This window comes from Xenopus laevis, chromosome 7L (assembly GCF_017654675.1).
Source record: "Xenopus laevis strain J_2021 chromosome 7L, Xenopus_laevis_v10.1, whole genome shotgun sequence".
Taxonomy (NCBI): Eukaryota; Metazoa; Chordata; class Amphibia; order Anura; family Pipidae; genus Xenopus; species Xenopus laevis.
The window spans coordinates 103,258,793-103,274,081 of record NC_054383.1 but is presented as its reverse complement, the minus strand read 5'-3'; the positions used below and the strand labels follow the sequence as shown (position 1 = coordinate 103,274,081).

At 39.7% G+C, this 15,289-nt stretch overlaps 1 protein-coding gene across 1 annotated transcript; it reads left to right on the top strand.

Moving 5' to 3' along the window:
• Window positions 1-6,061: 6,061 nt before the first annotated feature.
• On the top strand, window positions 6,062-15,233 carry icmt.L (isoprenylcysteine carboxyl methyltransferase L homeolog). The gene is made up of 5 exons (XM_018226115.2): window positions 6,062-6,346; window positions 8,925-9,013; window positions 10,815-10,984; window positions 13,020-13,237; window positions 14,760-15,233. Exons 1-5 carry the CDS (start codon window positions 6,134-6,136, stop codon window positions 14,940-14,942), a joined length of 873 nt encoding a protein of 290 aa, XP_018081604.1. The 5' UTR covers window positions 6,062-6,133; the 3' UTR covers window positions 14,943-15,233.
• Window positions 15,234-15,289: the final 56 nt, after the last annotated feature.

Sequence of the window (15,289 nt, the reverse complement as noted above, 5' to 3'; positions counted from 1 at the left end):
TGAAATATTTTCATAATGCCAGGTTGATATCCGTTTCCTTGTAATAAACCACAGAAAAGAGTGAGTTTTCAGAATTAAATAGTGGCATTTAGCAACAAATTCCCTACCCATGTGTTTCCCCCAGGTTTCTCTTTGCACTGGGTCTCAGTAAGAAACTCCTTTCATGAGCTCTATTGTCAAGCCTTCAGTTAAAAACTCCCATGGCCTCCTGACCTATCAGTCAATGTAGCACTTCTAAGCCCTATCATACATGAGTGTGAGGCCTTTCATCCTATTGCCTTGCGATGCTTCTCACACTACTCTCTAACTTTTCTCTAAACCTCTTTTGAATGGTAAGTGTGGGTTTTAGGGGCATTGTCTTTTCAAAACCACTAGGGAGCCTTTCAAATACTGAGTCTGCCCAACTCCACTTCAAAACAAATACCGATCATCTGGAAAATGAAATCAGTGCTATTAAAGTGTCTTTGTTCAGCTTGGCTCGTCTCCCTTCATGTACCTGGCTGCCTACTCATGGCCAGTCATCTCTTCCAAGAATTTCCATTAAATAAGCAGCCAAAATAGGAACCTTGTGCACGATTGGTACAAATAATGAACTGAGGATTTGATTCTTACAAATGTAGAACGATGGTAACGTAAGTGGACAATTCACTTCTTAGTAGACTAGATAAACTTAGCAGTCTAGATAAATAGAATCTAGATATCTGCATGGGCACATAAAATTCTCCTTGATTTAAAGGGGTGGTTCACTTTTAAGTAACATTTTAGTATGTTATAGAAGGGCCAGTTCTAAGCAACTTTTCAATTGGTCTTCATTGTTTATTTTCTATAATTTTTTAATTATTTGCCTTCTTCTTCTAACTCTTTCTAGCTTTCAAATGGTGGTCACTGGCTCCATCTAAAAAAACAAATGCCCTGTGAGGCTACAGATTTATTGTTATAACTACTTTTTATTACTCACATTTCTATTCGGGGCATCTTCGACTCATATTTCAACCTATTATTTAAATCAATGCATAGTTGCTAGAGTAATCTGACAATTAATCTGTAAAACTGAGGATATAGAAAGGGTGAGAGTGAGCTCGAAATGTTGCCTGGTTGTCTGACCTAATAAATTCAATTTTTCACTTTTGCTGCAAAGAGGTGCTGCAGCTGCATTTGTTGCTGTAAGGTGCCATTTTTGGGCTGCTGGGGGGGCTGTTTGGGCCTCTGTGTACTTGAAATGCCAGGGCCTATTTTGAAAACCAGTCCAGACCTGGACCCTATCAACTAGACTGTTGAAATTGCAAACTGGAGAGCTGCTGAATAAAAAGCTAAATAATACAAAACCCACAAATAATAAAAAATGAAAACCAATTGCAAATTGTCTCAGAATATCACTCTCTACATCATACTAAAAGTTAACTCAAAGGTGAACAGCCCCTTTAATGCACAGCTATTGCTGTCTATCACACAGGTGCATTTTGCATGTAGAGAAAAGATCTACAGACTTTTTGAACTCAGGCTTCAGTTTTCAGTTAAAAATTTGGTTGGCATCCCTTTAGGGTAATGTCCGATGGAGAGATTTGTCGCCTGTGATAAATAGGCATTACTGCGGATGACACATCTTCTCCACCAGCAATAACTGAAATCACTGGTGGTAAAACCTACACTTTGCTTTGCTGCACATAGATTATGCCACCGGCAACAAATCTCTGTGTCAGACATTACCCTTAACACATAAGGTTACAAATATATGAAACAATTAAGCATAAGTACAGGTATGGGATCTGTTATACTGAAACCCATTATCCAGAAAATTCTGAATTATGGGAAGCCGGGTTGCCTTGGGAGCCCAGGTGGCTTGGCCCGGGCCTGAGTCCCAGTAAAGATGAACAGGGATTGGATGCAGGGCCGGATTAACATAGCAGGCGCCCCTAGGCCCGCTACTGTTCATCACCCCCATCCCCTTCCTTTGTGCACATGCACAAATTTTCAGCATCGGGTCCTGGGGATTGGTGCACAGGAAATTTTAAAAACTATTGTATCTCCTATGACTCCCCAGTGCTTCCAAATCCATGCGGGTGTGGTTGGGAGGCATGCCGTCCTCCTAAAATTCCCTAGGCCCGGGCCTTTCCACAAATCCGGTCCTGATTGTATGGGTAAAGTAGGAACTTCCCCTCCAGTCTATCCAATCCCAATGCAGCTTGACTGGGACTTAAATTAAGCGACCAATGAGGGTACAGAGAACTCGAAAACCGAATAGAAGAAAAATGATGCTGGCACCAGAGCTCATGTTCTCTCTTTTAAACTTTGCAGCAGGCTGACAGCAGGGGGGCCCAGAAAATTTTGCCATACAGGGCCCCCGTGATTTCTGAAGGCGGCCCTGACTGAACCTATTGGGTCCAATCAGATGCCATACAGTGCTTGAGGCTGTCATAAAATGCTTAGTGACCAGTGTGATATGAAATGCATGGGGGCAATGGACCAAGGTAGAGAGTGTATCTGTCAGCAGGACAGAGGGACAGGCAGGCACTATTTGCCCACAAGACCCAGAGCCCCTGTGGTTTGCCAGCCAGTAACATACACTCTAGGGCGTCCCACCTAAATGGTTTACATTGGACCATGCAGTTTATAAGACTGGACTTGACCATGATCAAATATGCTAAATATGAGCCAGCACTCATGTGTATGAGAATGCAGGATGCTTGGTAGCAGATCCAACAAGCCAAAAAGGTCTGCACTCACAGGTCTGACGTAGAAAGAATTAGGTCATTTTATTAGTGACGCCATCCAATTGGTGTGTAATCTTTTTCTCCCATGCTGGCGACTGCTGTATGGACTACTCTACCCACAATCCCCTGTGAACCAAGGTTTTTTTTAACTGGATTTATATATTTGAGCGTTGCTTTGGACGGGGCCAGGTTGCTATCCATTGGTTCTATAATAGAAAAACTAACATCATTTGGATGGTGTCTTATAAACTGGGCAAAGTGCACATTACCAGATAAGTGAATGGTAGAACCAGAGAGAGGGAAAAAAGACACATAATCCAAATTATGTGCAGCCTTCTCCCCCATGCCGGAGGCTGCTGTATGGACTACTCTACCCACAATTCCCTGTGAACCATGGTTTAGTTAAACATGGTTTATATTTAGTTTGATATATTTAAGCGTTACTTTGGACGGGCCAGATTGATATCCCTTGGTTCTATAATAGAAACACTAACAATAGTATCTTCATATCTCTGTGATGTGCCTTTTTCCTTTCTTTCTCTTTTTTCCCTCTCTCTTGTAATAGCATTCACTTATCATGTAATTAGGGATACACCGAATCCAGGATTTGGTTAGGCGTTCGGCCAGGATTCGGCCTTTTTCAGCAGGATTCGGATTCAGCCAAATCCTTCTGTCTGGCAGAACCAAATCCAAATTTGCATATGCAAATTAGGGGTGGGGAGGGAAATTGCATGACTTTTTGTCACAAAACAAGGAAGTTAAAAAATGTTCCCCTTCCCCACTCCTGATTTGCTTATGCAAATTAGGATTTGGTTTGGCCAAATCAAGAATAGTGGATTCGGTGCATCCCTACAAGTGATGTGCACTTTGCCTGGTTTATAAAACACCATCCAAATGATGCACAGTCTTTTTCCCCATGCTAGCGGCTGCTGAATGGACTACTCTACCCACAATCCTCTGTGAACCATTTTAAACCCCAAACCTATGTTTTAGATTTTACACTGGAGTCCTACCAGAATAAAACAAAGCTGCTGCTTTGATAATGAGCTGTACAGGTGAGGCTTGTGGTTCTTCTATACTCTTGTTTTTTTTTTTTATCTCCGACTGTATTCTTTATTACGCTGCACCTTTTCAGTCTTTCTAGTGTATGGCTCACATTGTTGCCTTATGTTTTGTTTAGGTATAATACCAATTACCATTACAAACATAGTTCCATGAACAATCTTCAACTAACTCCTAAATGTTTCTTAAGGGTAAGGCCACACAAGGAGATTCGGGGAGATTTTGTCGCCTGGCGACGCGTGTGCATTAGAGCAGGCGACTTTTCATTCTAGCCTATGAGGAAAAACGCTGAGGCAGTTCGGGAGATAGTCGCTCAAAAGACGAGGCGATTAGTCGCCAGGCGACAAAACCCCCCCGAATCTCCTCGTGTGGACTAGCCCTTATAAGTGTTTTTATTGTTGATGGCAAAACAAGTTGACACCCACAGGGTTTTTGCAGTGGGTCTAGTTTTCATTATGTTAATGTTATATGCAAATATTTTTTGCTCACCTTGTCTCATGTTGGTGATGTATTTGTAATATGATGTCACAACTAGCACCTTCCCACCTTCACATGTTAATTATACACAAGTTTTTTTGTGCTTGCTCACCTTGAGAAAAGCTACTGTTGTAGCCGAAATGTCAGTCTCCACTAATTAAATGACTTAATTCTTTCTACATAAGAACTGTGAGTGCGGACCTTCTTGATTTGTTGTATATATATTATCTATGTATCCATAGGGAGTTTTAGCAACGCTCACAAACCAGGCTTCATTCTGATGGCAGCTGGGCTGCATGTTAGTATAAATGATTGTACTTTAATGTCACTTCGAAATGCATTAACAAAACTGAATTTTTTTCAACTCGGACGAATTGAAACGACTGAAAAACTCGAATTGAATTGTATTAGAATTATAAAAACTTGATTCCAGCTTTTTTCTCCAAAAATCCGAAAAAAACCTTAAATGTCAGGAAGGCTGCAAACATCACCAAATTGATCCCTGGACTTGGCGAATAGTCATATTCGAGTTCTTAAAGGGCCAGAGTATGCTAAATCTAACAATGTGGATGTCGCTGAAGATCCTAAGCTGAAGACCCAAAGGTACAAATTGATCCAAAGTTGAAGACTTGAAGTTGAGAACGGAGTTGAAGACCCGAAGTCCCAAACTGAAGCCATCAAAACAAAGGTAAATTGCATTGAATACCAATGGGTTATTAAATTAAATCCCTGGGCACCAATGTTTTTATTTTAATTGTCTATGGGCCCCCTGGCCACCAATGTTTTATTTTAAAAATTTTCTATGGGCCCCCTGGCAACCAGTGTTTTTTTACCTTGTAGGGGGGACACTGGCCACGAATGGGTTTTAAGCATTTATGTTTTAGTGCCCATGTTAGTGTGGCTTTTAACGTGGTATAGGGGTGAATGGGGTCTGGGGTGGGGCCCTCATGGGGGCAGGCCCAGGAATGCATGTACATCCCTTGTTATCCTCTGCACTGCTAGTTCTGACTATTGAAGCAAACCTGTAGCTGGAGAATGCCAGAGGGGCTGCTATAAGGTCCCATAGAAAGTAAGTATTTAGTGGGCTGGTGGGAGCAGTTTGGGCCTCTATGTGGGCTGATTGGGCCTCTGTGTACCTGAATTGCCAGGGCCTATTTTAATTCTCAGTCTGGACCTGGGCAGGCTTGTTATATTGTTTCGAAAGTCAGAACCAAAATTGCTGAGAAAAGAAAGGGACAGAAGAAAACTGCTTTCAGCTGTAGCTTCATTTAGGAAGAGCTTTCAGATCACTGAAAATGTGTGACCAATGTATATTGGACAGTTGATCAGAACAGAATTGTCTTTCTTTAGGCAACTTTTTATTTTGGGATTACGTCCCGATTAAAGAAGTGTAAAGTCTCTAATGCAAATAGTGATAATCAGTTTATATTCCGGCATTGGGTACGATACAGTGATCCCCAACCAGTAACTCGTGAGCAACACGTCGCTCTCCAACCCCTTGGATGTTGCTCTCGTGGCCTCAAAGCAGGTGCTTGTTTTTAAATTCCAGGCTTGGAAACAAGTTTTAATTGCATAAAAACTAAGTATAGTGCCAAGTAGAGTCTCCTGCAGACTGTCAGTCTGCCAAATAGCCAATCACAGCCCTTATTTGGCACCGCAAGGGACTTTTTCATGCTTGTGTTGCTCCCCAACTCTTTTTACATTTGAATGTGGCTCACGGGTAAAAAAAAAAAAAAACTCTGTACGAATTACTAGTTTTCCTTGCAGCGTGCAGTTCCCGCTTCTTACCAGCAGGTGTAGCACTAAGAGAGCGGCAGGTTGCGTTGTACAGCGAGAGACCGACAGGAAGCTCAAACGTTAACTTCCTTTTTGCCTTCTCCAAGATGGCCGGTGTGCGGCTGATACAGGAGGGAAGAGTGAGCGTAGTTAGTTTTATGCTTGGAGCCTCGGTGATATCTCTGCCGCTTCTCATTAATAGGTTCTCGGAGCCGGAACAGACTCTGCTGGGAGCCGCCCCGGGTCGGATAGCGCTTGTTACCTTTATAGCGGCGCTGAATGGGCTGCTGCTTCTCCTGTATAGGGCTCAGCTCTACCAGGTACAGCGTGTGTGTTTGTGGAGGGGGGGGGGGGGGACAGGCTTGCTATTGAGATGGACTCTTCCACCTGCTAGCTGAGGGTGGAGGGAGTTAAAAGCTGTAGTTCAGCAGCATCCGAGTGGCTTGCCTGAATGGGAGCCAGAAACCTCAGCTTCACCTCTTTGATACTCTCTTAATTGGGATTCACCTGCCAGTTGGCTAGTTCTACTGTCGGTACTGCTTCACATGCTTCTGCAATAAGACCTATTTATTTACATTCTACAAGGCTGTGCACTGCTTTATATTGTCAGTGTCTGCTTTTATATTCATACATTAAAAGTAGGGCTGCACCATTTTGGACTCGGACGAACCCGTGAATCCCTCGCAAAAGATTTGGCCGAACCGAATCCTAATATATGCAAATTAGGACTAGGAAGCGAGAAAACATTTTTTACTTTCTTGTTTTGTGACAAAAAGTCACACACGTATGCAAATTAGGATTCGGATTTGGTTCGGCCGGGCAGAAGGATTCTTCCGAATCCCGAAACGAATCTTGGATTCTTGGATAATTAAAAGCGATGTGAACCCAAGAATAACACGTATTTCTTAACGTTCCAATGTACATTCTCCGTGTTCTTTTAAATGTAATTGTTATTGATGGCCAGATCTGTCCTTTTCTGTTCTCAGACAGACGCTGCTTTCAGTTGTAAATTTGACATATTTTCACTGGTTTTAAGTTAAATTGGAAAGTTACAGTGAAACCTCAATTTTAAGTGCCCTGATTCAAAGTTTTCCCGCATTTTACATGTTTTATTTGTGGTCCCACCAATTTATAATGCATTTTAATGGGTCCATTTTTCTGATTTTAAAGTTAACTTTTAGTATGTTATAGAATGGCCAATTCAATTGGGCTTCATTATTTATTTTTTTATAGTTTTTCAATTATTTGCCTTCTTCTGACTCTTTCCATCTTTTAAATGGAGGTCACTGACCCCAACTAAAAACAAATGCTCTGTAAGGCTTCAAGTGTATTGTTATTGCTGCTTTTTAATACTCCTCTTTCTATTCATGCCCTCTGCTATTCATATTCGTCTTTTATTCAAATAAACGCACGGTTGCTAGGGCAATTTGGACCCTAGCCACCAGATTGCTGAAACTGCAAACTTGAGATCTGCTGAATAAAAAGCTCAATAACCACAAATTATACAAATTGAAAATCAATTGCAAGTTGTCTCAGAATGTAAATCTCTATATGAAAGTTATTATTTGTGAAATAAAGATGTATATGGTTCTGCCTGTAAATGGTCAATTTCAATTAGGCAGCCCCTTACAGTATACAGTCCTGCCCCAATCACTTATTGCTTTAGGTTGTGAATGTGACTGACAGAGTCCTGTACATTTATAACCTACCCAGCAATAAGAAACAGCCTCTAATCTAATACGCTCTATGATTAACATAGGCTTTCTGTGAGTGTGTATGTATTTAGATCTATCAATCATTAACATAATAATAGCCATAATAATATTTTTCTCTCTCTCTCTACATTTTTTTTCTGTTACTGACCTGGTTATTCAGCTTTGTTGAAAACTGAAAGCCTCTTAAAGGAAGCTCAAATCCTTTAGCTCTTTTCCTCAGTGCTAGCTTAACTGCAATCCCATGCAAATCTTAGAGTAGGCCTCTATGCAAAATATGGTCTGCATCATAGTGATTTGCTCTGACCTACGTTACCCCCAGAGTAAAACAATCACTGGGCACCATACTAGAATTACACAATTTAATATTAATATTACAAGCACACGGCCATTGAGGACTGAACAGAACTGAAGCAGAATTGGTAGGAAGACCATTTTCATAAACACTTTACAGAGCAGTAATCTATTAATCACCTACACTTTAGTTAAAGGGGAACTCCACACAAACATAACTTAAGCTTTTTGAAAAGTAAACATAATTTCAAGCAACTTTGCAATATACTTCAATTAAAAAATAAACAGACTTTCATGATTTTTAATGGTTTGGAGCAGTTCCCTAGACTACTGTTACTTTGTATCCTTAGCCTGCATCCTCCAAACCCCACAATTCCCTGCACACGTGATTTCAATAAGGAACAGAATATCATAGTGCAATGCATTGTGGGTTATGTAGTTCCTGCATGCTGTCTGTGATCTGTGGAGTAGCTTTTACAATTTGTAACATCAGTGTTTAGTCCCTCCTTCCCTGCCAGAATTTCAAATGATGCAGAAAGAGAAGAACTGTTAAACAGCTGGATTTCAGCATAGAAAATGGCATTTATTTATACTTTTTGAAGAAACAGGTAACTGTGATGAGTATATTAGGGGTTTCTGTGTTATGTGGGCCTCTTTATCAAATTTTAGTTTGCAAGCCGGAATTCCCCTTTAAAAATAAAAACTCATGAAAGGGGCTATACTTACTAACCTCTAGCTGTAATTGGTTAACCTTTTTCTGTGCACTTGCTTTCCTTCTGCCTACTACAGTGTATCGTTATATCAAATCACGTGGTAGAATGTAAACATTTTTTTTTAGGTAAATGTTATGCAATCAATAACAAATTGGCTGATAAATATTATTTGTTTGCAGGTAGCCATCAGGGCCAGCTTTTTAGGTTTTGCTTTCGGGTGTGGTTTGCTGCTGAGCATCACACAGTCACCATGGAAGCCCTTTGGATGGTGAGTAATGATTGGTTATTAGTTTAATCTAAGCCGATAATAAATATATATGGCATAACATTTCATTGATTCTCCCGATCCTGTACCATTTGCTTAACCTGGAAAAACTGAGGATGATTGCATTTCGTTTGTGCAGCAAGTGCCCAAACCAATGTGATATTTATTCTTTTATCTGATGATAATCTCATACTGACTTGAGCAGAATAAACTCCTTGCATGGGTCTAGTGATGAGATTGGTAGAAATGTCCGCCCCTACCCTATTATTCAAAGATTTTTATATTTCTATGGCTTTCCATTCTTTATTTTTTTTCTAAAACTGTGTCTGATCAGTAGTTCAGGTAACTGTTACAATTAGTACATTAGTTGATATTTCTCACATTCTCGACAGCATCTGTGGAATATTGGCAATTATTGTATCAATTCTAACAGCTGCATTAATTGAAACACAGGGAGTCTGCTCAGCAGGGACAAAGATAATAAATGTATCAATTTATGTATCAATTTAGAACAGTTTACAGGTTCTGTGACCCCCCCCCCCCCCCCCCCCAGAGCTGCTCCAGAAAGTCATAAAAAGGTGAACAGCAAAAGATATCATACTTGAAAAAGAATGTCAGGAAGCAATGGAGATCCACCAACGAGTCACTGTGTGCTACAGATTAAAGGAATTGTGGAGTATAAAAATAAAAACTGGGTAAATAGATAGGCTGTGCAAATTAAAAAAATGTTTCTAATATAGTTAGTTAGGTAAAAATGTAATGTATAAAGGCTGGAGTGACTGGATGTCTAATATAATAGCCAGAACACTTCTTCCTGCTTTGCATCTCTCTTGGTTTACACTGGTTACCAGTCAGTAACCAATCAGTGACTTGAGGGGGGGGGGCACATGGGTCAAAACTGTTGCTTTTGAATCTGAGCTGAATGCCGAGGATCGATTACAAACTCACTGAATAGTTAAGTCCCATGTGGGCCCCTTTTCAAGTTGCTGACTAACTCAAGAGTTAGGGAGCTGCAAATCAGGAAGTAGTGTTCTGGCTATTATGTTAGACATCCAGTCACTCCAGCCTTTATACATTACATTTTTGGCTAACTAACTATATTAGAAACATTTTTTATTTTGCACAGCCTATCCATTTATCCAGTTTTTATTTTTATACTACACAATTCCTTTATGAATGATCCAACTACCTCCTGCATAGGACTTATGGAAATGGATTTCAGTGCAGAATTCTGCTGGAGCAGCACTAACTGATTAACTGATTCATTTTGAAAAATACTTTTTTTCCCATGACAGTATCCCTTTAATGTTCTACGTAACACCATTACCAACGAATACCACAGGTTGTTTGTCCATGAAACACTTTCGCTAGGCAAATGAAAAATGTATTACACCCCCTGATGTCCAATCCTGGGTAAACTGTAATTATTTTTAAAATACAAGTTACAGTAAGGTATGTAACATGTGATAGGTCACCATTTATAACTGCTAACATCACATGAGCACTCTATCTAATGTTCTATATCACAGGTTATTTATGCCTAGGGATGCACTGAATCCACTATTTTAATTCGGCCAAACCCCCGAATCCTTTGCGAAAGATTCGACCGAATACCGATCTGAGCAAATTAGGGGTGGGAAGGGGAAAACATTTTCAGCAGGATCCGAATTCTGCTGAAAAAGGCCAAATCCTGAACCGAATCCTGGATTCAGTGCATCCCTATTTATGGCTTTAGCTTATTATAAAGCAGCAGTAGTTAATTGACATTGGCCTCCCGTTAAGAGAACTCTTGTTTCATTTGTAGGTATGTCTGTTCCCTGTCATTTTTTCATTACTCCGAGTATTTGGTAACCGCAATGAACAATCCAAAAAGCTTGTCTATTGATTCATTCCTCCTGAATCACAGCTTAGAATATACCCTGGCTGCAGTGTCATCTTGGGTGGAATTTACTATTGAGACAACAATTTACCCAGGTAGGTGGTAAGTTAAAGACATATGTGAAATATAGGATTTCTATACAAATATATTATTTAAGACATTTGCAATTTGTCTGCTGTTTTTGGGAACAGTTTTGTTTTGCAGTAGTTATAAGTTAATGATCTGACTGTGTAGCCTGTGCTTTCCTGTCATGATTCATATCGTACAGAAAGATAAAATGTTTTTCTTGCATATCATAAGTTTAGAAAGCTATTTTGTATCCCAGAATGACTGTGGCTGCTTATTCTTTAGTAAGTGTATGGCAATATATTTTTAAAGAGAGTATTAGGCAACTGTTAGTCCTTGCACAACAATCATATCCTGCCATGTTCTAGACATCCTTAGCCCCCTCTTTACCTTCCTTTTTCTTTTTTTCTTGTTTACACCATAATGACATTACGTAAAGACCCTGTTCACTCATAGACACATTACCAATATGCTGTTCAGGCACCAAACTATACACACACGTGATATAGGCGGAACAGCAGCCCCCTAAAAGGTAGATGGAAGAAAAAGGGTTTCCAATTTTGTTTTAAAGCGCAAATTTGCCTGTATATTACTTTTGTGCATGTGTCTTAGACTACACCATAGCAGATCATTTTAAGGTGAACTACACCTTTAAAGGAGAACTAAACCCTAAAAATTAATATGGTTAAAAATTACATATTTTATATACTGAACTTTTTGCACCAGTCTAACATTTCAGCTTGTCAATAGCAGCAATGATCCAGGACTTCAAACTTTTCACAGGGGGTCACCATCTTGGAAATTGTCTGTGACACTCACATGCCCAGTGGGCTCTCAGCAGCTGTTAAGAAGCTAAACTTAGGGGTTGTCGTAAATTATCAATGAGGTTGACCTCTAATATAAGCTGATGCAACAAGGCTGATTATAAGATTCTGATGCTAGTTGCACTGGTTTCTGTGCTGCCATGTAGTAATCTGTATTAATTACTAATCAGCTTATATTGTGACATTTATATTCTATGTGTACTGTATATTGTGAGTGGGACCCTAAGCTCAGTAAGTGAGCACAGAGCATGTGCAGAAAAGAAGATGGGGAGCTACTGGGGCATCTTTGGAGACACAGATCTTTACTGTTAAAGGAGAAGGAAAGGTTAAAACTAAGTAAGCCTTATCAGAAAGGTCCATCTAAATATACCAGTAAACCCCCAAAGTAATGTTGCTCTGAGTCCCCTGTCAAAAGAAACACAGCATCTCTTTCCTTCTATTGTGTACGTATGCTCTTCTGTATCAGACTTCCTGCCTTCATCTTAAACCTCATTGCCCTGGGCAAGAGCATGCTCAGTTTGCTCCTCTCCCCCCACCCCCCTCCCTTCTCTACTGTAATCTGAGCCCAGAGCAGGGAGAGACTCAGGCAGGAAGTGATGTCACACCATGTTAATACTGCAGCCTATCCTAAACAAACAGAGAGTTTCTAGAGCTTTTTACTCAGGTATGGTAAAACATTCTACAGAATAAATATAGCATTCTAGCTTGCACTATTGCAGCTAATCTATTGGCAATAAAATGCCTCAGTAGCTTTCCTTCTCCTTTAAAGGGCTGTGGATGCCTTGGGCTAATACTGAAGCACAAAACATAATTTACAACATTTCTAGCTACTTCTTTAGTTAAACTTTAGTTCTCCTTTAATAACAATTTTCTGTGCTCCTGTACATTGCAATGTAAGACGTCTCATGATCTCTTTGTCTCTTCTCTAACGGCATGTCACAGGTCTGAAGCAGATTGGGTAAGAAGAGAAAAAAGAACCCTGCCCAATCTAATTAACTCAAACAGGTCACTCCCATCAATAATAAATACAACTCAATCAAAGGTTAAGATTTCGAGAATTCTTTATATGTAGCCCAATAATACCATAAATCCTGGATCCTTACTGTGTAGGTTTCTTCTCTTCTTACCCATATTGTTAAACATATCATACTGACCGAGGTCAGACCTTTGATACAATCTAAAGGATAAAATCATTTTAAATCTATTACAAGGGTGTCTCTTGTTGCTTTTTTGCTAATAGGTCTGAAGCAGATAACATGGCTGAGTGTTATTGGGCTGATCATGGTTCTCTTTGGGGAGCTGCTCAGGAAATGTGCAATGCTCACAGCTGGCTCCAATTTCAACCACATTGTACAGAACGAGAAATCTGACTCCCACAGATTAGTCACATCTGGGGTTTATTCCTGGTTCAGACATCCGTCATATGTCGGCTGGTTTTACTGGAGCATCGGAACTCAGGTACAGTATTAGTCTGGCTTCCTTCCCTTATAATGGAATGCAACGGAATGGTCCTTTAAGTGGGCAGGTCTATAGCTTACTGTGGGGAATTCCAAACCATAATAAGATGTAAAGCTCTATGTAGCCTTCCATAAATACATATGCGTACAGCTTAAGTGTTGTTGTAGGTGAACAACACACTTGAAACATGCAGCATTTGAATAGGTGAAATTCAGGTGTAAACGGATGAAGATAACAGAGAGCAGAATTTGGGTATTTTTTAAAAGAGTGGTTCACCTTGAAGTTAACTTTTAGAATGTTAACGAATGACCAGTTCTAAGCAATATTTTAATTGTTTATCATTATTTATTTTCTATAGTTTTCTTTAATTATTTGTCTTCTTCTTTTGACTCTTTCCAGCTTTTGAATAGGGGGTCACTGACCCCATCTTAAAAAGCAAATGCTCTGTAAGGCTACACTTAGAGGCTCATTTATCAAAGTCCGAATGTATCTCATTATGTTTGGGAAAAATACTCCGACCAAATCCGAACAGGGTTTTCTCTTTATTTGTCAATGCATTTTCCCGAAAATTTCCTGCGGGAAAAAATCATGAACAAAAGGAATCGTATAAATAGATTTTCCACCTCAGATTTTGTTTTCGGATTATTTTTTTTTGCCTGAAAACCACAAAATATTTCACGAAACCCAGCACAGATCAAGATCTCTTCAGGACTGCTCCCATTGACTTATACAACTTCTCCAGTTCTGAGATGCCGGATTTTCGGATTCTGACTTTTTTCATCCTCGGGGTATAATAATACAACCCTGGATTTGGTTCGGGATTTGGCCAGGTTTCTGCCTTTTTCAGCAGGATTCGTATTGGCCTAATCCATCTGCCCAGCTGAACTGATTCCGGGGAGGGAAATCGCGTGACACTTTGTCACAAAACAAAGAAGTAAAAAATGTTTTCTGATTCTCACTCCTAGTTTGCATGTGCAAATTAGCATTCAGTTCGGTATTGGGCGGAATCATTGGCGAAGTATTCAGGGGTTCAGCCGAATCCAAAATAGTGCATTCGGTGTATCCCTAGTTTTTGGGGGGTTTTTTTCACTAAAAATTCTGATTTTAAAGTAAAAAAAAAACAAATTCAGGGTTTTTGCCGTTCAGAGTTTAATAAATAACCCCCTTATTATTGTTGCTACTTTTGATTGCTTGTCTTTGTATTCAGGCCTCTCTTATTCATATTCCATACCCTTATTCAAATGAATGCATGGTTGTTGGGGTAATTTGAACCCTAGCAACCAGATTGCTGAAATTGCGAACCAGAGAGCAGCTAAATAAAAAACTAAATAAAACAAAAAACACAAATGATAAAAAATGAAAAGCAATTGTAAATAATCTCAGAATATCACTCTCTACATCATACTTAAAGTTAACAACCCCTTATATAAATGTGCCAAACTGTTTTTGCAGCCACCCTGTGCATAAAAATTTTTTTTTCTTTCATTTTACTGAATGTGTATTTGTTCTCTCTTTGGCTTAGGTTCTGCTTTGTAACCCTCTGTGTTTAATTGGTTACACGCTTGCGTCCTGGAGGTTTTTCCGTGAGCGGATCGAGGAGGAGGAGTTTGCGCTTATCCACTTTTTTGGAGAAAACTATTTGGAATATAAAAAGATAGTTCCCACAGGTCTGCCCTTTATAAAGGGAGTCAAAGTGGAGCCCTAGCTGAATGGCACAGAACATAATGGGAATGCGGAACACATATGTAGTCCGGCTTGACTAAGCACACGGCATCAGTACTTTATTCTGTGAGGTGGTAGCAGTAGAAGCCATTGTGCAATCCTCTTGTTATGGTGCAACTGCTAGAAAGGTGCAGGAAAAAATGGATTGTGCATCTGCACACCAGTCCTTATTGGCTTGGAAACTTTACAGTCCTAAAATGAGGGTAGAATATTATGTAGACACTGAATTCGGGGTTATCCTTTTTCTATAGAATTTTTTATATTTATCACTTAAAGATTATTCTCCTTGTTTATATGCATGAACAGACCAAATGATTGAAAATGCAGGTC

Coding starts and splice junctions, on each gene's coding strand:
- icmt.L (XM_018226115.2), top strand. CDS start 6,134: ATGGCCGGTGTGCGGCTGATACAGGAGGGAAGAGTGAGCGTAGTTAGT. Junction 6,347..8,924: donor ATAGGGCTCAGCTCTACCAG/GTACAGCGTGTG, acceptor ATTTGTTTGCAG/GTAGCCATCAGGGCCAGCTT. Junction 9,014..10,814: donor CCATGGAAGCCCTTTGGATG/GTGAGTAATGAT, acceptor TTTCATTTGTAG/GTATGTCTGTTCCCTGTCAT.